This window comes from Cannabis sativa, unplaced genomic scaffold (assembly GCF_029168945.1).
Source record: "Cannabis sativa cultivar Pink pepper isolate KNU-18-1 unplaced genomic scaffold, ASM2916894v1 Contig3, whole genome shotgun sequence".
NCBI lineage: Eukaryota > Viridiplantae > Streptophyta > Magnoliopsida > Rosales > Cannabaceae > Cannabis > Cannabis sativa.
Genome location: NW_026870039.1, coordinates 4,712,814 through 4,730,891, shown reverse-complemented (window position 1 = coordinate 4,730,891; position 18,078 = coordinate 4,712,814). Strand labels below are relative to the sequence as shown.

At 32.9% G+C, this 18,078-nt stretch overlaps 1 protein-coding gene across 1 annotated transcript; it reads right to left on the bottom strand.

Annotated features, from left to right (window-relative positions):
- Positions 1 to 5,795: 5,795 nt before the first annotated feature.
- On the bottom strand, positions 5,796 to 6,482 carry LOC133033197 (chaperone protein dnaJ 11, chloroplastic-like). Its single transcript, XM_061107833.1, has one exon. It carries the CDS (start codon positions 6,320 to 6,322, stop codon positions 5,990 to 5,992), a length of 333 nt encoding a protein of 110 aa, XP_060963816.1. The 5' UTR covers positions 6,323 to 6,482; the 3' UTR covers positions 5,796 to 5,989.
- Between the last annotated feature and the right edge of the window lie 11,596 nt (positions 6,483 to 18,078).

Sequence of the window (18,078 nt, the reverse complement as noted above, 5' to 3'; positions counted from 1 at the left end):
ACTTGACTTTGGACTTGAGGTAAGAAAAGTACTATATACCGTTTGTAGTTAACGATTATAATTGTGATAGTCTCGATTATGATCGAGGGAAATATTATGAAACGATTATTATCGTTTGACTCGATTATGATCGAGGGAAATATTATGAAACGATTATTATCGTTTGACTCGATTATGATCGAGGGAAATATTATGAAACGATTATTATCGTTTGGCTCGATTATGATCGAGGGAAATATTATGAAACGATTATTATCGTTTGACTCGATTATGATCGAGGGAAATATTATGAAACGATTATTATCGTTTGACTCGATTATGATCGAGGGAAGTATTATGAAACGATTATTATCGTTGCGGCTCGATTATGATCGAGTAAAAGAAACGGTTATTACCGTTATGAGTAATTACTCCTGAAACCGCGGATAGGGTTCTTACTTATCGTTTGTTGTATCGGACAACAATAGTGACATATACAGCTCGTGGTTAACGAGTGGTAGGGGTACTTTATGAAGTACCTAAATTATGTGGTTATGAAGTTGTGGAACGATCAAGAGTGTTATTATGTGATGAGTTGTAATTGAATACATTTTTTTTAAGGTAGGATTGAATAAATGTTAAATTGCTTATGAAATTGGTCATTTTTCTTACAGTCTCAGTGGCTTAGGGATGTAAGAAAACAGGTTGTAATAATGTATGATTGGAGTGCTTTATGAAGCACTGAAATTGTGTGGATATGCTAATGTGTGAACTAGGGTGCTTTATGAAGGATTGAAAATGAATATTTATGATAATGCATGATTAAGGTGTTTTATGAAATGCTGAGATTGTTGATTATGTATAGCTATAAATACTCTTAATTTTGTATTGAGTTGCTCGTATAGACGTTGAATTGTAAATATACGTTGAAAGAGTGCAATCTACTGGTATGAATAATCTGTTGAAAAGAAATCTACTATCACTTTCCATAATTTTCTTTTGTCTAATAGCTTTCTTGCTGAGTCATTATGACTCACGGGTGCTTCATGATGCAGGTAAGAAGATTAGCGGTTCTTTTTGGCCACGAGTCAGAGGTCTCCCAGCAATGTACATATCAACCGTGTTGTCTTGGCTTCCAGGAAGCAGGATCACCCCTTTTCCTATGATTGGATGTATAACCTACTCTTGTATTAATGTTATTATAATTGGTTATAAAAGAATTTTATTAGCAGGGGATCCCCATATTACGACAGTATTTTGAACTAAAGTTTCTATTTTAAATTTAATTAAAGATAATATATTTTTTTTTTGAATTAAACCACACTTTTCCTAAACTAATAGATTATTGATAATAAGATTATAAAAGCACACACGTGGCGTTCCTGAGGTTCAGGGCGTTACAATCTTAGTGGGAAGATTTTTCTAGCCCGTTATTATTTTGATGATACTGGTGATAACTTACAATAATATGTTCAAGAAAGGAACTTTCATTTTAGCTTCTCGAGACTAATATTGTCTTAACTTTAATAGTTATACTCTCTTGGGTCGAGAGGATCTCCCTTGCATGCATACCATCTTTTAGCGAGATAAACACCTCGTTGTTTGTGATCTTGGCTCGTCATGATATCTATACTCAGTTTATATATCATATAATATACGCTAAGTATTTTTAATGTCGTCGCTATCTCTTTCACGCAACAAGGTTAAAGGCCTCGTCATGAACGTATGCACTCACATGGTTTTTCGTCAATACATAAATTAGCAGTCCGTATGTGTTGTCTCGCGGAAGGCTATTCAGCTAGCCGAGTTATAAACCTACCCTGCTAATTATATTTCCAACGAATTGTTCCATGCTTAGCGTACTTATCGTTTGTGTGTTTGAGTTCTTCCCAGATCGACACGTGTCTTCCTCTGATGTGCTTACCGAACTTTGGGTATAAAGCTTCAATGATAATACTAGAATACTATATTGTTGACTTAGTCTAGAAGGAATTTATTATTCCAGATAAAGATAAAATGTCATAACAAGATTTCTCTAAGTACCAATAGTAAGAGGATAAATACACACATGTGTATGCACTAAACTAGACTCCTACTGTTGAGTGGGACCAATCAAAGATGTAATCAAACAAGGAACATAGGGTGATAATCAAGAAAGAATCTCTAAAAGTGACCTATATGTTAAATGATAGGGGTGTATTTAGAATCTATATATCTACACAAACTCAAAACTTGATATCAGAGATGGTGATTACTCTAGGGGTGGAGGAATTATTCTAGAAGGGTGTAAAAACCCATCTATAATAATTTTGCTCTACCAGTAAAGCTAAATAACAGAGTTGCTTTTAAAAGACACTAGAAATTTATTCAAGCTGAAGAAAGTTCTTGACTGTTTTTAATGTCTATTCCTTTTTTTTTTGGATAGAATGAGATTTGTATCTTTGTATATTCAGATGCATTTGTTAAGCAGTGAAGAATTCAATATCTCTAGAGGAGTAATACATATAGAAAAATAATGTTCCATAATATTTTATGAACACAATAGGAAGTAATAATGGAGAAAGCTATTGCTTACTATAACCTTACTGTTTCTATTATTTAGGTATAGTCAAACACACTACACTTGATATGGATATCGAGACTATGGATTGATTGAAATGCACTTCTAGTTTTATGTTAGTACAAGTGAGAGTTTGTTGGGATTTTATGCCCTAAATAAAAACTAAATTAATATAATTTTATTTGCTAAACATAGAAGATTAGAAATTATTTATGTTTACATGTTATTTTCATGTTTATAGTTTAATATGAAATTTCTGATAAATCCATAACATGTAGTTATTCATGATTACAGTGATGTCATCATAGTAGAAAGTAATTGTGATTATATGCTTCAAAGTTTAAGTCCCATAATTTATAAGTGCACTGAATTTATACTAACGTGATAATTAGCAATAACGTTTACTTACACTTGGATAAGTGGTATGTCATTTCCAAGGTATTGGTAAAGTATACTAGTATCAGATGTATAGAGTATATATCGGACTGGACCGATATTGAACTTGAATAAGATATCATAAACTTACCGTTATGTCTTTCTAAGTCAATATCATTTAGTTGATCTTAGATCAATAATTCTTAATCCTAAGATGGTTAGGTTCTGGCTTAACTGTGTTAGTTGTGTTCTTTGACTTGTTCGTTAAGCTGACCAAATGGATAGACCCAATACTTACATCTTGGGAACATGGTTGTACGATTGAGTGGGAGCGCTAATCATAGATACGGAATCTATAGCTTCTATAATGACATAGAAGTGAAATGATGATTTCTTTTGAGCTTGGCTTAACAGAGTTAAATGAAAGAGCTCTTATTTCAGTAATTATATTAGTTTACTAAAATATCATTTATAGGAAACTAAGTGTTTTAAGGATAAAATACATTGAGGGGTAGAACAGTAAATTTTTCCCTACTTAATGTAAATCATCTATAGAAGATCTTTGATTATTTGGATTGAAACAATGGATAATTAATAGTGTATCTATATTTGGAACATATAGAGCGTTCTATGTAATCAAGAGTGCAATTCTAAATCTATAGTGGAGTTAGGAGGAATTGATAAGTTAATAAATTTACTTGGTAAATTTCGGATCTACTTATTGGGAACTTGATTATATAGGCCCCTTGTCCACACGATTCAGATCATGTAATGATTCGCCTAGCCCCGTCCCACTAGATCAAATACTCGGATAGAATCATATCTGATCCGACTTATTCAGATTGGATCTGATTTGATCCGACCCAACTATTTTTTTAAGAAATTTAATTTTAAATCTAAACTTATAATTTTATATCCATTTTTAATTTTGTATTAGTATATTTAATACAATATTATATTTGTTATTGACTTGTATTAATAGATTGTGTAAAGTTATAATATATTTTCAATAAACTCAACCCCAATACCAACTATGGATTAGGTCCGGGTCTAGGGTCGGATCCGAGTTTGGGTCTGAGTTGTGGGTTCGGTTCTCGAGTCCGGGTCTGGGTCTCTGGTTCAGGTTCAAGTCTCAGGTCTCATGTCCGAGCTTTAATTGGGTTCACGTCCGAGTCCCGAGTCTGGACTGAGTCTAGGTCTGGGTCTCAGGTCTCGGGTCAAGGTCTAGGTCCGAGCTTGGGTCCTGGGTCCAGGTCTCAAGTTTGTGTCCCAGGTTTGGGTCTCGAGTCCAGGTTTAGGTCTGGGTCTCAATCCAGGTCTCGGGTACTGGGTCTAGGTCTGGGTCCAAATTTAGGTCTAGGTCTAGGTCCTAATTCGGGTTCAAGTCTGGGTCTGGGTCGAAGTCAAGCTTCGGGTCAGATCAGAAGTGATCCGTCAAATCGGAGCTCCAACCCGATCTAACTAAATGGATCTTTTTGACAGGCCTATTGACACCAGACAAAAGTACGAGGTTCAAGACCACCACCTGCAACCTGCAACCTGCAGACCATGGATATCACCATGTCCCTTGGGACCACTAGTGTACCCTAGGCTATTAAAGCCAATAAATACCTATTTCTCAAATGTGATAGGGGGATGGAAAATCTTTGTAACACTTGACCTAGAGAAACATACACTTCTATCTTTCTCCGTAGTTACTCTGCACTTTTCTTTACGTTTTTATATTTTTAGATCTTCATCTTAATCCTAGGACTTGCATCTAAGTTTCGATTTTCTGGCTATAATATAATTCATGAGTTTTCACCGTCAATACTATTGACTTGTGAATTAAGGTTCATTAACATCTAAATCACGTAAAAATCTATTCCCTTAATCTCTTCTAATAATTTATTTAGCTCTAAATTTTTATTTCATTAGTTTCCCAAAAAACTCATGTAGAGAATTTTATATATGTTTTGGATATAATCAAATTGAAAGTATATATAGATACATCTGTTTGAATTTGAAATTCAAAAGGTATTGATTCATTGAATTACATTGGTTGGGAAGAGATAAAGAAGTTATTTTGTAGGGTTTTTTTTTTTTAATGGAAGAAACTTATAACAGCCCTATTATAGCTGTATATAATATGCAATCATTCCTAGAACACAACACATTCTCATAAATCCACACTGGTCTCATTATGCAAATAAAGAGAACTAAATTGTGGATCTAAAAGAAGATTGTAATGGATTCAAAAATCACCAAACTAAGTTAATATTTCTATAGTTATTTTAATCTATAATCTATTATAGTTAAGTCTACTAATAATTATATATGAATTATTGTTCTTACAATAATACCTAAGTCTAGATGCAATTCTCAAGTTAAGAAAGAGCTGTTTAAAAATTGTATGAGTTTCAACCTCTATTGTTTGAGTTTGAGTTTGTTGTGTGTTGTTGCTAGTTAGCGGGTTGTTTGGTGGTCGTTTGAGCTAATAAAATTTCTTTATAAGAAATATATATATAAATATATAAAGATATATATATTAAGGTAATATTTTAAAATAATTCTTAGAACTCACAATTTAAAATGTAAAATTAAAAAAAAAAAAATCCTATTTAATTTATATTACTAATTTAGTCAAAATTTTAGCAACTACAAAAAGATATAAAGTTTTAGTAAGTCTACATGACACTTCATTAAAATGGATGTTTTGTTAAACACTTTATCTATTTTGGTATACTCCTTTAAATGAATGTTTGGTTAAACACTCTATTTATTTTGGTATACTCCTTTAAATTGGATGTTTGGTTAAACACTTTATCTATTTTGGTATATTCCTTTAAACTAGTATGATTACCTGTAAAATTTTTACAAAAAATTTAAATAATTTACAATATTAAAAATAAAATTTAAATATTTTTATATATTATCTTAAATGAACAAGAGTGGATTTTTTTTTCTTTTGCAAAGTGGAGATTTGTTTGCTAGTTACTCATAAAACAAAAACCAGATACTAGTCATTACTCCAACATCCATAACTAATAAGATAAGGCTACTTAAATTAATAACTAATTTTTCATATTTATTTTTCTACCAACACTGATCAGTCTCCCAACTTCTACAAGAAAATCCCGATGATGCCATGGCTGAAGCGGCGGCACCAGACGAGGCTGAATAGACAAAGGATCGCCTTGATCTGTTGGAAAGATCTTTATCATAGTTAGCTCTTTTATGAGGATCAGACAAGGTGGAATAAGCTGCGTGGATTTTAATGAACTCGTTGGCTGAGATTTCTTTCTGTTCGAAAGCTACCACATCAGGATGACACATTCTTGCTAGTTTCCTATAGGCTGCTTTAATCTCTTGTCCGTTTGCACCAATTGAAAGCCCAAGAACATCGTACAACGACGTCGTACTAGCCATTTTCACTGTCGTTTACCTTTTATTTTATATTATTTTTTTATATAGATATAGTAACTTTTGGTTTTGGTCAAATATTATATATTATAGGGAGGTGGGAGATCGAGTATATATGTATTTATGGATGTAGCAATGTTGAGATATTAAGGGTTTTTGATGAGTATGAGAGTGAGTGGTCGATGCTTGAGTAATATATATAGACTTTTGAAATTAAAGTATTTTACTAGTGGGTGGAAAATTTTAAATCAAATAAAAAAATTAAACAGATAAAAAAAAGGGTTCTTTTGTGACATTTAATATGGTTGATATTCATTTTGGATCTTTAAAGAGCTTATCCATAAGATGATGTACTATATATGCTGACTCAGCTCACTGTTGATGTGGATAAGGTTAACCTGTTATTTGTTGTCCATAAATGCAGGCTATATGGTTATACTATATCCCCAATTCTCATCGTTAAGTTTTTAATGGACTCTCATTTTTACTTTTATTAGTGATAGGTCATGAAGACCTAAGGACTTAGTTGATAAAGTTTACTTGAAGAAACAGTCAATACTTCTATCAATGTACTTTTTAATACCAATACTTGCTTTGGTCATAATTCATTCAAATACATATTGATTTACATGTGTCAAAATCTTATGAGAGAGTACTTCAATAAATCCATATAGATTCTAAAAGAACCGATTAGATATAACTTCTCCTAAGTAAAAGCATGATTATGGTATAATGACAAAACTAATAATGGGGGTTTTGTTTCATATTTGACACTAAAGAAATTGGCTTAAAATCAAGGTGCATATTATTGTGTTTAAGATCGAATTGGCGCAAAATCCTGGGTCTTTTGTCATTTCTTCATTCCCTTTGGATACACCAGATAATACATGTGGACATTTTTTTTTTATATATATTTTCAACGAATTTTTATGATTGCTAAGAAAAAGTGAACCACCTAGAAAGAATGGGTTACTGGCACTGTTCTATCAGAAGGTTTGGTCAGTTTTTAAAGGAGGAAGTAAATTAAATCCGCCTAAGTGTAATTCTAAAATGTAAGCTACTTTTTAAAAGTCAATAATATCCGAGTCATCCTAAAATATAAGCATCTCTTTTTAGAGATATAAATTTACACTTTATTATTTAATACAGGGTGAAATGTAAAATGATCATAATTTTAAAAATTAAATTAGTAAATATTTTTTTAAAAAAAAAATTAAAAAGATCAAATATAATAAATTAATTAATAAAAGTTATAAAAATACATTTATTATATATTATTTTTTTAAAAAAATAAATAATAATTAAATGAAATTATATAATTTTTTAGTATTGCATATTATTATATTGTAATAAACATGAATAATTATATTAGATCATTAAATATATGCAACAATATTTGATATATCGTATTACTGAAAAGTAATATACCGTTGTAATAAAATTATATACCATAAATAAATTATAACAATATTAAATTAATACTCAAAAAATATATATATTTTGTGAAAAAAATTATATATATATCACTATTAAAATATGCATACATACCAAAAAATTTATATATAATAAAATAAAAACTAAATATTATCTTAAATAAATGATATAGTATAGACAACAAAAATCATATATCATATAACAAAATATATATACCTACAATAAAAAATAAAATAAAATAATATAATATCATTATAAAAAAATTGTATATATTATATTAACAAAATTATATACAACCATAAAATAATTATACTATACTTACAGAATTATATATCACCGTTATGTATAATAAAATAAAAATTAAACATGCATGATCTAAAATAAAATGATATACTATACAATAAAACTTATATACCATATAAGAAAAAATATATACCTTACAATCGAAATATATATATAATAACAACAAATAAAAATAAAAATATATAGGATACTAATAAAATTATATATTATGTCAATAAAAGTACAATTAAAAATAGAACTTAAATATTATTTAAAAAATAATATATCGTATAATAAAAAATACATATACCATTCACCAAAACATATATACTATTAATAATAATAAAAATATATATTACTAGTAGTATATATATTTGTATACACTAACCAACTTATATACCACAATTAAAATATATATATCATGACAACAAAATTATATATCACCATTGTAGACAATAAAATAGAAACTAATTAAATATTATTTTAAATAAATATATATCATACAATTAAAATATATAAAAATAATAATTAAATATATGTAGCATGCAAATAAAATTATATATGTACATGAAAATATTTGTATTATGCCAATAAAATTATATACCACTATTATACATAGCAAAATAAAAAATAAAATCTTCTAAGAATAATAATACACTATATAACAAAATAGAAATATACTGTACAACAAAATCTATATACCAACAACCTGTGTCGTCTCAAATATTTTAGAAACCCTCTTCTAATTTTAAAAAGTAGGCTTTAACAAAAAAAATTATAATTTGTAAATAATATTTTTAAATATTATCATATTACAAAAATATATTTTACATAATTAAATACCTAAAAACTCAAACAATTTTATTAAAATTGTTATTATTTTTAATGCAACTTCAAACTAATATCAAATTTTAGAAAAAAAAATTAAAAGGCATTAAATAAGGAAAAAAAATCATGGAAAAACTTTTTTTTTATTATTATTTGGCATGACACATTGATGGAAGGTTGGATTAAAAACAATCAGAAAAATCATATTGGGCCTTTTTAAATTTTGGGCCCTGTGCATTAGCACTGTTTGCACACCTAAATAGTCGGCCATGCCAACAACTCACAACAACTCATAAAAAATTAAAAAGATTAACATAACTTTTAAATATAAAAAAAAAATTAACAAAACTAATATAGATATACCATAATCTTTAAGTAATTTTCTTTTAATTCTTAAAAAAAAAAAGATGAAAAGAAATTATTGATTTTTTTTATGTGACAAAAGATAATATAAATAATAAATAATCTAAAAAAATGACCATTTTGCTACAAGTTTTGAAATGGGGATATTTACTAATATAGATATATGATTTGATGCCATTTATTATAATTTCCCTTTAATATATCATTCATCTAATTATAAATATTAATATAAAGTAAAGTACTTTTTTCAATTTTAACCAAAAAAGATAACAATATTACAAAAAAAACTTTTAGCCGACCAAATAAATAAATATACAACTCAATAAAAAAAAATTACACAAATACCTCTTACGCACACTTTCAACCCACACGATCCACACTTCCTGGAATTAAAATCTTCATGTGATGTAATGAGGTCATCAACGACGAAAAAACTCCAGCAGGCGAGAAAGCACCATTAATTTCGGCGATGTCACCTAAGAAGAAGAACAAACTCACGCACACAACCTTCAATTGACCAACCCGATAACCCAACACAACCAAAACGAAATCCAACTAGAAAGAGAACCACCATTAATTTCTTCACTTGAGAAGACAGCTTGAATCAATCAAAATAGGAGCTGTTTCGAATTCATGAAAAAAAGTACAGAAAACTGATTTATGACCCATTTTTTAAGCCTTTTTTTTTTTTTTGCAATGGAGATGGAGAAGCAAAACTACAAGTAATAGCCATTATATTTATGAAATGAAAGATATATAAAAAAACTGATAACAGAGGTAGTTGGAAGAAAAAGATGGTAAAGGTTATGGTTGAGAGATAGTTTCGTGGGTTTTGAATGTGGGTTTTTGAAATGGTAATGGATGGAAGGTGGTTTAGGCTGACATGAATGGATATGAGTAAGAGGTATTTTGGTAAATAAAATCTCATTAAAGACAAATTATTACCCACACCTTATGGAGGTATTTTTGTAAATAAAGGGGTCGAGAATGAGAGTTGGATTCCCCATTCTTTGCAAAAGTTCTAGAACTCCAAACTTACAAATTGCGAGCCATTGTCTATGACTATCTCCTTTGGCAGTCCAAACTTGCGTTTTATGTTTTCCTAAAAAAAATTCTTAACTTCAAGATTTCTTACGTTTGTAAACGCTTCTGCCTCAACCCACTTGGTAAAATAGTTTGTCAGCGCTAGCATGAAGACTCGTTGTCCTAGAGTGGTTGGCATCTTCCCTACTATGCATATCCCCAACTTTATGAAGGCCAAGGTGCTAGAGTTGAATGAAGCTTTTCTAGTGGCATATGTGAAACTTGGGCGAACTGATGGCATTTATTACATTTCAGCACATAGTTGAGCGAATCGGCTCTCATGATTGGCCAATAGTAACTGGTAGAAAGCGCCCTATTTCATAGACTTCTTGAACTTGATTGGTTGCCACACTCTCCTTCATGTAACTCGGTAAGAACATAGTGATCCTTTATTGGATTTCTCTCGTTACCACGAGGGATTTCTTGTTCCCTAGTCTTGGGTTGCCTTGTTTTATCATTTCTACGAGAAGACTCCTGTAAGTCATTTGTGACAGTCAGTAGTCTCATGATCTGTAAGGGGAAATACCGGGTAAGCTGTGCAATCCCACACTGCCTGGGGAAGGTCAAGTGGGATGATTCTGAGAATGTGTAGGTATGCGACTACACAGTTGAAGAAGGCTTAAATGGATTGATTGGTACTACCTATATCAATAAGGTGCATCTTGTTTTTTGGTAGCTCATCACGAAAGAACTCCACAGTTAAGCGTGCTTGACTTGAAGCAATTTCAGGATGAGTGACCTCCTGGGAAGTTTTTCCAGGAAGCGTGCGAGTGAGGACAAAGCACGCTGGAAACACTCGTGTTGGTCTATAGGGTTAGTCGTCAGTCCATGAAGCAGCCAGAGTGACGTACTCGTGCATAAGAGCCATTATTCCGTGGGTGTAAGAACCTAATGGAGGCTTGAAGCGGGGACGTCACAAATGGTATCAGAGCCTTGACCCAGCCGGAAGTGTGGTCGACGAGGACGTCGGACCCCGTAAGGGGGGGTGATTGTGACAGTCAGTAGTCTCGTGATCCGTAAGGGGAAATACCGGGTAAGCTGTACAATCCCACACCGCCTGGGGAAGGTTAAGTGGATGATTCTGAGACTGTGTAGGTATGGGACTACACAGTTGAAGAAGGCTTAAATGGATTGATTGGTACTACCTATATCAACAAGGTGCATCTTATTTTTCGGTAGCCTATCACAAAAGAACTCCACAGTTAAGCGTGCTTGACCTGGGGCAATTTCAGGATGGGTGACCTCCTGGGAAGTTTTCCTAGGAAGCGTGCGAGTGAGGACAAAGCACGCTGGAAACACTCGTGTTGGTTTGTAGGGTCAGTCATCACTCCATGAAGCAGCCAGAGTGACGTACTCGTGTATAAGAGCCATTATTCCGTGGGTGTACCGTGTAAGGACCTAATGGAGGCTTGAAGCGGGGACGTTACATCATTGTTTTCATTCCCCTAGGTTGTGAATCCCCAGGGTGAATTTCTTGACGAGGTGCCTAATTATTCGGTTGTTCATCTTCTGAAATATCCCAAGTTTCCCTAGGTTCCTCCTCCTGAGTGTTATGGGGGTTTTCCTAAGCAGTCTCCTGCCTCCTGGTTCTTGAACCTCGAGGTCTACCTCGTGGCCTTCTCACTCCAAGATCAGATTAGTTTTGTGTGTTGTTTTCATGAGTCGCACTGGCTGCGGTTGCCTCCCTCTCTAACTCAGCGTTTCGTTGGTTTGCCTCAGTCAGATGTTGCCAGAGTTGGCGATTTTCTAACTCAACCAACTATACGTATCTAGTGGGGTCGTAAGCGCCCTCACTCTTAGGCATAGAACCACCAGCATTAATGTTGGTTTCCTCATTCCCAGTTTTTGGGTTTGGATCATTATCATGTTGGCTTCTTCTTGAACGTGTTGAACACGTTATTCATGAATTGGGTGGCCTCCATGAGCCCATTGGCTCTTTTTTGGGACGAAGATTAGTCTCTTCAGGACGACTATTGTCGTTTCCCAGTTATCAGCCATGGAGAAAAATTTCCTTCTTCTTTGGTTAGGAGGAATTTTTCTGAGCTTTTATCACGTAGGCTCTCAATGAAAGCACCAAACTGTTAACGCAGATTTTTGTTAACGATAATTAACCTATTTTCGTTATAAATTTGGCACATAAATTGTAAGAAATTTGGGAAAACTAATAGAAACAGAGATAACACCAGATTTTTTACGTGGTTTTGCAGTTAACTCTGCATAGTCTATGAGTCTATCTTATTCAGATATTTTTGGATACAAAATTAGGGTTTTACAATCACTGAACTCCTTTTTCTCTTAAGATTTTTTGTCCCCCTTTTTTCTGTATAACCTGCCCCTATTTATAGTAATATAGGTAGGCAGTTAATTACATTTAAATTTGAATCCCATAACAATATTCTTCAAAATTATGGGCTTTAATTACGCTCCAATTAAATACATGTAGATAATATTTGAAAATCACGCAGCTGTGGTTTAAACCGTCTTTAAAGTGGTCAACGTTGACATGGATAGGAACATGTTGCCAAATGTATTTCGCTGATGCGTCTCGCCTAGTACTTAAGTGAGTGACTTAGTTTACTCGTATTCCAGCAATGGCATGAGCATTAGTGTACTGAGCAAATTTAAGAACTGCTCTTTGACCATAAGGCCTTGCAGACTGGACAATCATATCCTTCATGTTATTATACTTAGTTGTTATAACATGGATTATATGCTAAGTGTTCCAATAACCAATTTGCCTCATCGATACTTCTTTACATACAGCGAGGTAGATGCCTCGCTATCCATTGTCCATGGCTCCCTCGGGATTACGCCTTCCGAGGCAAGGTGGTTTCTCGTCAATACATGATTTGATAGTTTGTATATCCCTATCTCGCTTAATACTATACAGCCAGCGAGTTATGGACATACTCTATTTATTCTATATTTAATAAGTTATTCTATTTTGCATTTAATAACATAATTACCATTAAATTTGTTGAATCAGATTCCACGAGATTGACGCGTGTCACTTTTTGAAGTACAGCTAAATTTCAGATATAACATATATATATATCTCAAACTTAAACTAATATTTGACGTTTTTTTTATTTCACTCAATATATATTATATCAGATAAAAGTGATATACCTTACAACAATATGAATGTACCACAAAACTAATATAAGTAATGCACTTAATTTTTTTATTTCTTTCATGATATACTAAATTACATAAAATAGATATAGCAATCTTTTAAATTAATATACCACTTAATTAATAAGTTTATTTTTTATTCTTTCCCTCAATATTCATAAAACACATATACCATTTTTTTTTTATTTTTTATTCATATAAAAATATATACTACTCTTATATTCAAAGTAGATATATCACTTTTTTTTTTGACCTAATCATATTTAAAAATTAATATAGCATCAAACTAGGAAATAAAAATATCAAATATTTAATTTAATATTCCACAATTTTTTTTCCTTTTCTTTTTCATATACCATAGAAAATAATAATAATAATAATAATAAAAAATACTCCAATGAATATAGCCATACCTCAAACTTAAACTACTATTCCACATTTTTTCCTCTTTCGTTCTTCATATACCACCCAACATAAAAATAATATACCACATTATTAAAGTAATATACTCGAATATGAATATACTGTAATATACTTTGTCTTTCGTTCTTTATATACCACTCTACATAAAAATAATATATCACACTATAAAGTAATATAGTTGAATATGAATATATGTAATATACTTTATCTTTCGTTCTTTATATATCACCCACATAAAAATAATATATCACACTATTAAAGTAATATACTTGAATATTTTTATTTTTCGTTCTTTATGCACCACCCCATATAAGAATAATATACTACACTATTAAAGTAATATATGGACATATGAATATACCGCAATATAAAAATCCATTAGAAATTAAGATCCCTTCACTGCAACTTAAAAAAGATAAAAAAAATAAATAAATAAATAAACACAATGCAACCATTAAAATTTTACTCACTATAGCTTATTTGATTAAAAAAAACAAGACACATTTACTAATTGTAAGATGCGAGATCGCATGGACACGATAGAATGAGAAGATAGTAAAAAGCTAGGATTAATTATCCAATGTTATAATTGTAATTTTATCATTAAATTTTTATCCAAATGGTTATTTTGCTAAATGTTTATAAAAAGGAACATTACTAACTTAATCTCTAAATTTAGGGTCATTTTATCTCGAAATTTGTTATCGTTTATATAGATTTATTATCGGGAGAAGTTGAAAAATACTCACTTTTTTTATACATTAATCAAATTTACTTTCAAATAAAATTTAATTCAAATATATTTTTTTTTTCATGCATATTGTACCTAAATTATCCTCACACACTCATATAACTAAAGCATAATTTCAAACATAATAAATTTGTGTTCCTTGTAAATGGATGTGTAGATTTGTCAAAAAGTTAGAGCAAATTTTGACTTTAAGAAAAATAAAAATTATTATAAAATAATTGAGAAAAAAGCTAAACATAATAGATTTTGAAATAAACCATAACAATTAAAAACATCAAGTTAAAAGATGTATAGTCTAATTTTCTCTTTATTATTGTCGTTTATAATCATACTCCCATGGACCCGGATTGTGTTGGGGTTTGACCCGGATCCATTTCTCTCGCTCCTCCTTTCCCCTGATTTCCATCTTCCTTTTCCCGGCAAAAGAACACACCTTTTTTTTTTTGAAAATAAGCGTGTTCATATCATTAAAATAAACTAGACCTGTTGGTCATTACATAATAGGTTCACAGGGACCGAATCAATCGAAATATTACCGTACAACTTGTTAATGAAAGCCCAATTAGCCACATTATGGGCAGTAAAATTACAAGTTCTACTAGCATAAATAAAATTACAGCAAGAAAAAGAGGGAGAGGATTTAGCACAAAAAGAGACATAGTTCTCAATCGCCCAGTGAGACTCCGTCCCATTGATAGCGTTGATAACTATTCTGGAATCACTCTCAACCAAAACATATTTGAAACCAAGCAGAAGAGCCAAATCCACAGCCGAACAACAAGCAGCTGCTTCTCCACACAGAGGGTCCACAAAGTTCAACTGAGCCGTGTGAATCCGAACCACAGAACCTTGATGATTTCTAGCTACGACCGCAATGCACATACTATCCAGGCCTACTCTTACATCACAGTTTAGTTTTATCCAATCTTGAGGAGGAGGCTTCCAGATACCCTCTAAATGAGGGGGTGAAGAAGGCAAGATAGCATCATGAAGTTCTGCATAAGAAATACAAATCACATCAATACATTTCAAGACATCCAGACGAGCACTGTTATGAATAATGTCATTACGAAGTCGCCAAATAGTGTCAACGACAATCGAAGCATACAAGAAGACCTCATCCACTCGAATCCCCCTAGAATTAAGATTCCAAATGAATTTGACCCAGTCCCAAGCACGAATCCCCGCATTGCATATAGGGTAAATCCCCCAAGGTGAAGAGCGCCATAAATGCATTGACACATCGCAAGACAAGAAAAGATGTTCCATTGTTTCTTCCCCTACTCCGCACAAAGGACAGCTGGTATCCTGCACATGGAATCTTCTTCCAATCACCGATCTGACAGGGAGCGCATTAGAAAGAATGCACCACCAAAGGATTTTATGCCTTTCCAAGACTTTGCTATTCCACAATTTATTCCAAAGTGCCGGAGCGACCGCACACTGCTGAGCTCTATCCAATGCTTGAGTCAAATAAGCCGATTTGCAAGTAAATAGTCCTGATTTTTCTAGGGTCCAAACCCATCTATCATTCCCCAACCCCGTAGGTGTTCCGCCCTTGAGGATTGCAGACACTGTTTCCCTATCAAAGAGGCCATTAAGTTTACTGATGTCCCACCCTCCATCCTCAAGCAGAAGATCAGCTACGAAGTTGTCATTGGTTGAAATCCCAATCCATGGTTTCGGGATAAAACCATTCAGATGCGGAATCCAAGGATCCCTCCAAATTTTAGTCGTCCTTCCATTCGTCACAGCTTTACAGGCCGCTTTCTTTAGGATAGAAATGGCTTTCACAACATTCTTCCAGAACCAAGAGTCCGAGTCCTTATAGGAACAATGGAGAAAATCCTTCCCCTTAAGATACTTGGCTTCCAGAATTTTATAACATAAGGATTGAGAGCCATTAACTAAATTCCAACCCCACTTAGCTAAAAAAGCCAGATTCATCTCCTTCGTTTTCCGAAAACCTAATCCACCCAAAGACTTAGGGAGACACAGCTTATCCCAAGCCTTTAAATGAAGACCATGATTACCTTTTTCAAATCCCCACCAAAAATCTCGGACTAAACCATCAATTCTCGAGACCATACGACTAGAAAGTTTTGTGGTTTGCATGGCATAAATAGGCATTGCCAGGCCGACCGACTTAATGAGGGTAGCACGGCCTGCCTTTGACAAGGTCTTAGCCTTCCAGCCCTGCAGTTTAGAAGTAAGGTTGTCCAGGATAAAATTAAAATCAGCATCCTTCTGACGAGATCTGAACAGAGGCAGCCCCAAGTAATTGATAGCCCCTTCTGGCGTATTAATTCCCAATGCTTCCTTAATCCCACTCCTCATTCCATCAGGAGTATTGTTACTAAAGAAAATTGAGGTTTTGAGCTTATTTACTTTCTGGCCAGACCAAGAGCAAAACCTTTCCAAACAATTCCAGATACTCTTAGCTTCATTTATATTAGCCCTGCCCACCAAGATAAGGTCGTCTGCAAAAAACAGGTGGGTAATAATTGGACCTCCCCTACTTAATTTTATCCCCTGAAAATTACCTTTCCCCAGATCCTCTTCCAGGAGTCGCGATAGAATTTCTGCAGCACAGATGAACAGGTAAGGGGAAAGGGGGTCACCCTGTCGGATGCCACACGATGGCAAAATCTGGCCGACCTGGCCCCCATTTAAGCAAATGTTAAGGGTGGTAGTGGAGATACATTGGGAAATCCAAGAACGCATTTTCAGAGGGAAGCCCATACAATCCAGAGCATGGTCAATGAAATTCCAGCTCAATCTGTCATAAGCTTTAACCAAATCAATTTTAATTGCAAAAAAACCTTCTCTACCTTTCTTCCGTTTGAAGGAATGAATGATCTCTTGCACTATAACATTATTATCTTGAATGTTCCTACCAGGAACAAACGCTGCTTGGGTAGGGCAGATTAAAGTAGGCAGAAACAGTTTTATTCTATTCGCGACTATTTTTGAAATAACTTTATAGATGACGTTGCAAAGGGAAATTGGGCGAAACTGACCAGGTCTCTTTGGGTTCGGAACCTTAGGAATCAGAACTACATTTATAGCATTTATTCCTTTGTGCATCTGGCCATTTCTGAAAAAATCCGAAACTGCATCACAAAAGTCATTACCCACAGAATCCCAATAATGTTTGAAGAAGAGTACTGACATTCCATCCGGCCCCGGTGTCTTATGACTATTCATAGCAAACAAAGTACTCTTAATAACCTGCCCCTATTTATAGTAATATAGGTAGGCAGTTAATTACATTTAAATTTGAATCCCATAACAATATTCTTCAAAATTATGGGCTTTAATTACGCTCCAATTAAATACATGTAGATAATATTTGAAAATCACGCAGCTGTGGTTTAAACCGTCTTTAAAGTGGTCAACGTTGACATGGATAGGAACATGTTGCCAAATGTATTTCGCTGATGCGTCTCGCCTAGTACTTAAG

Excerpts from the sequence above, each read along its gene's own strand:
- LOC133033197 (XM_061107833.1), bottom strand. The coding sequence starts at position 6,322 with ATGGCTAGTACGACGTCGTTGTACGATGTTCTTGGGCTTTCAATTGGT.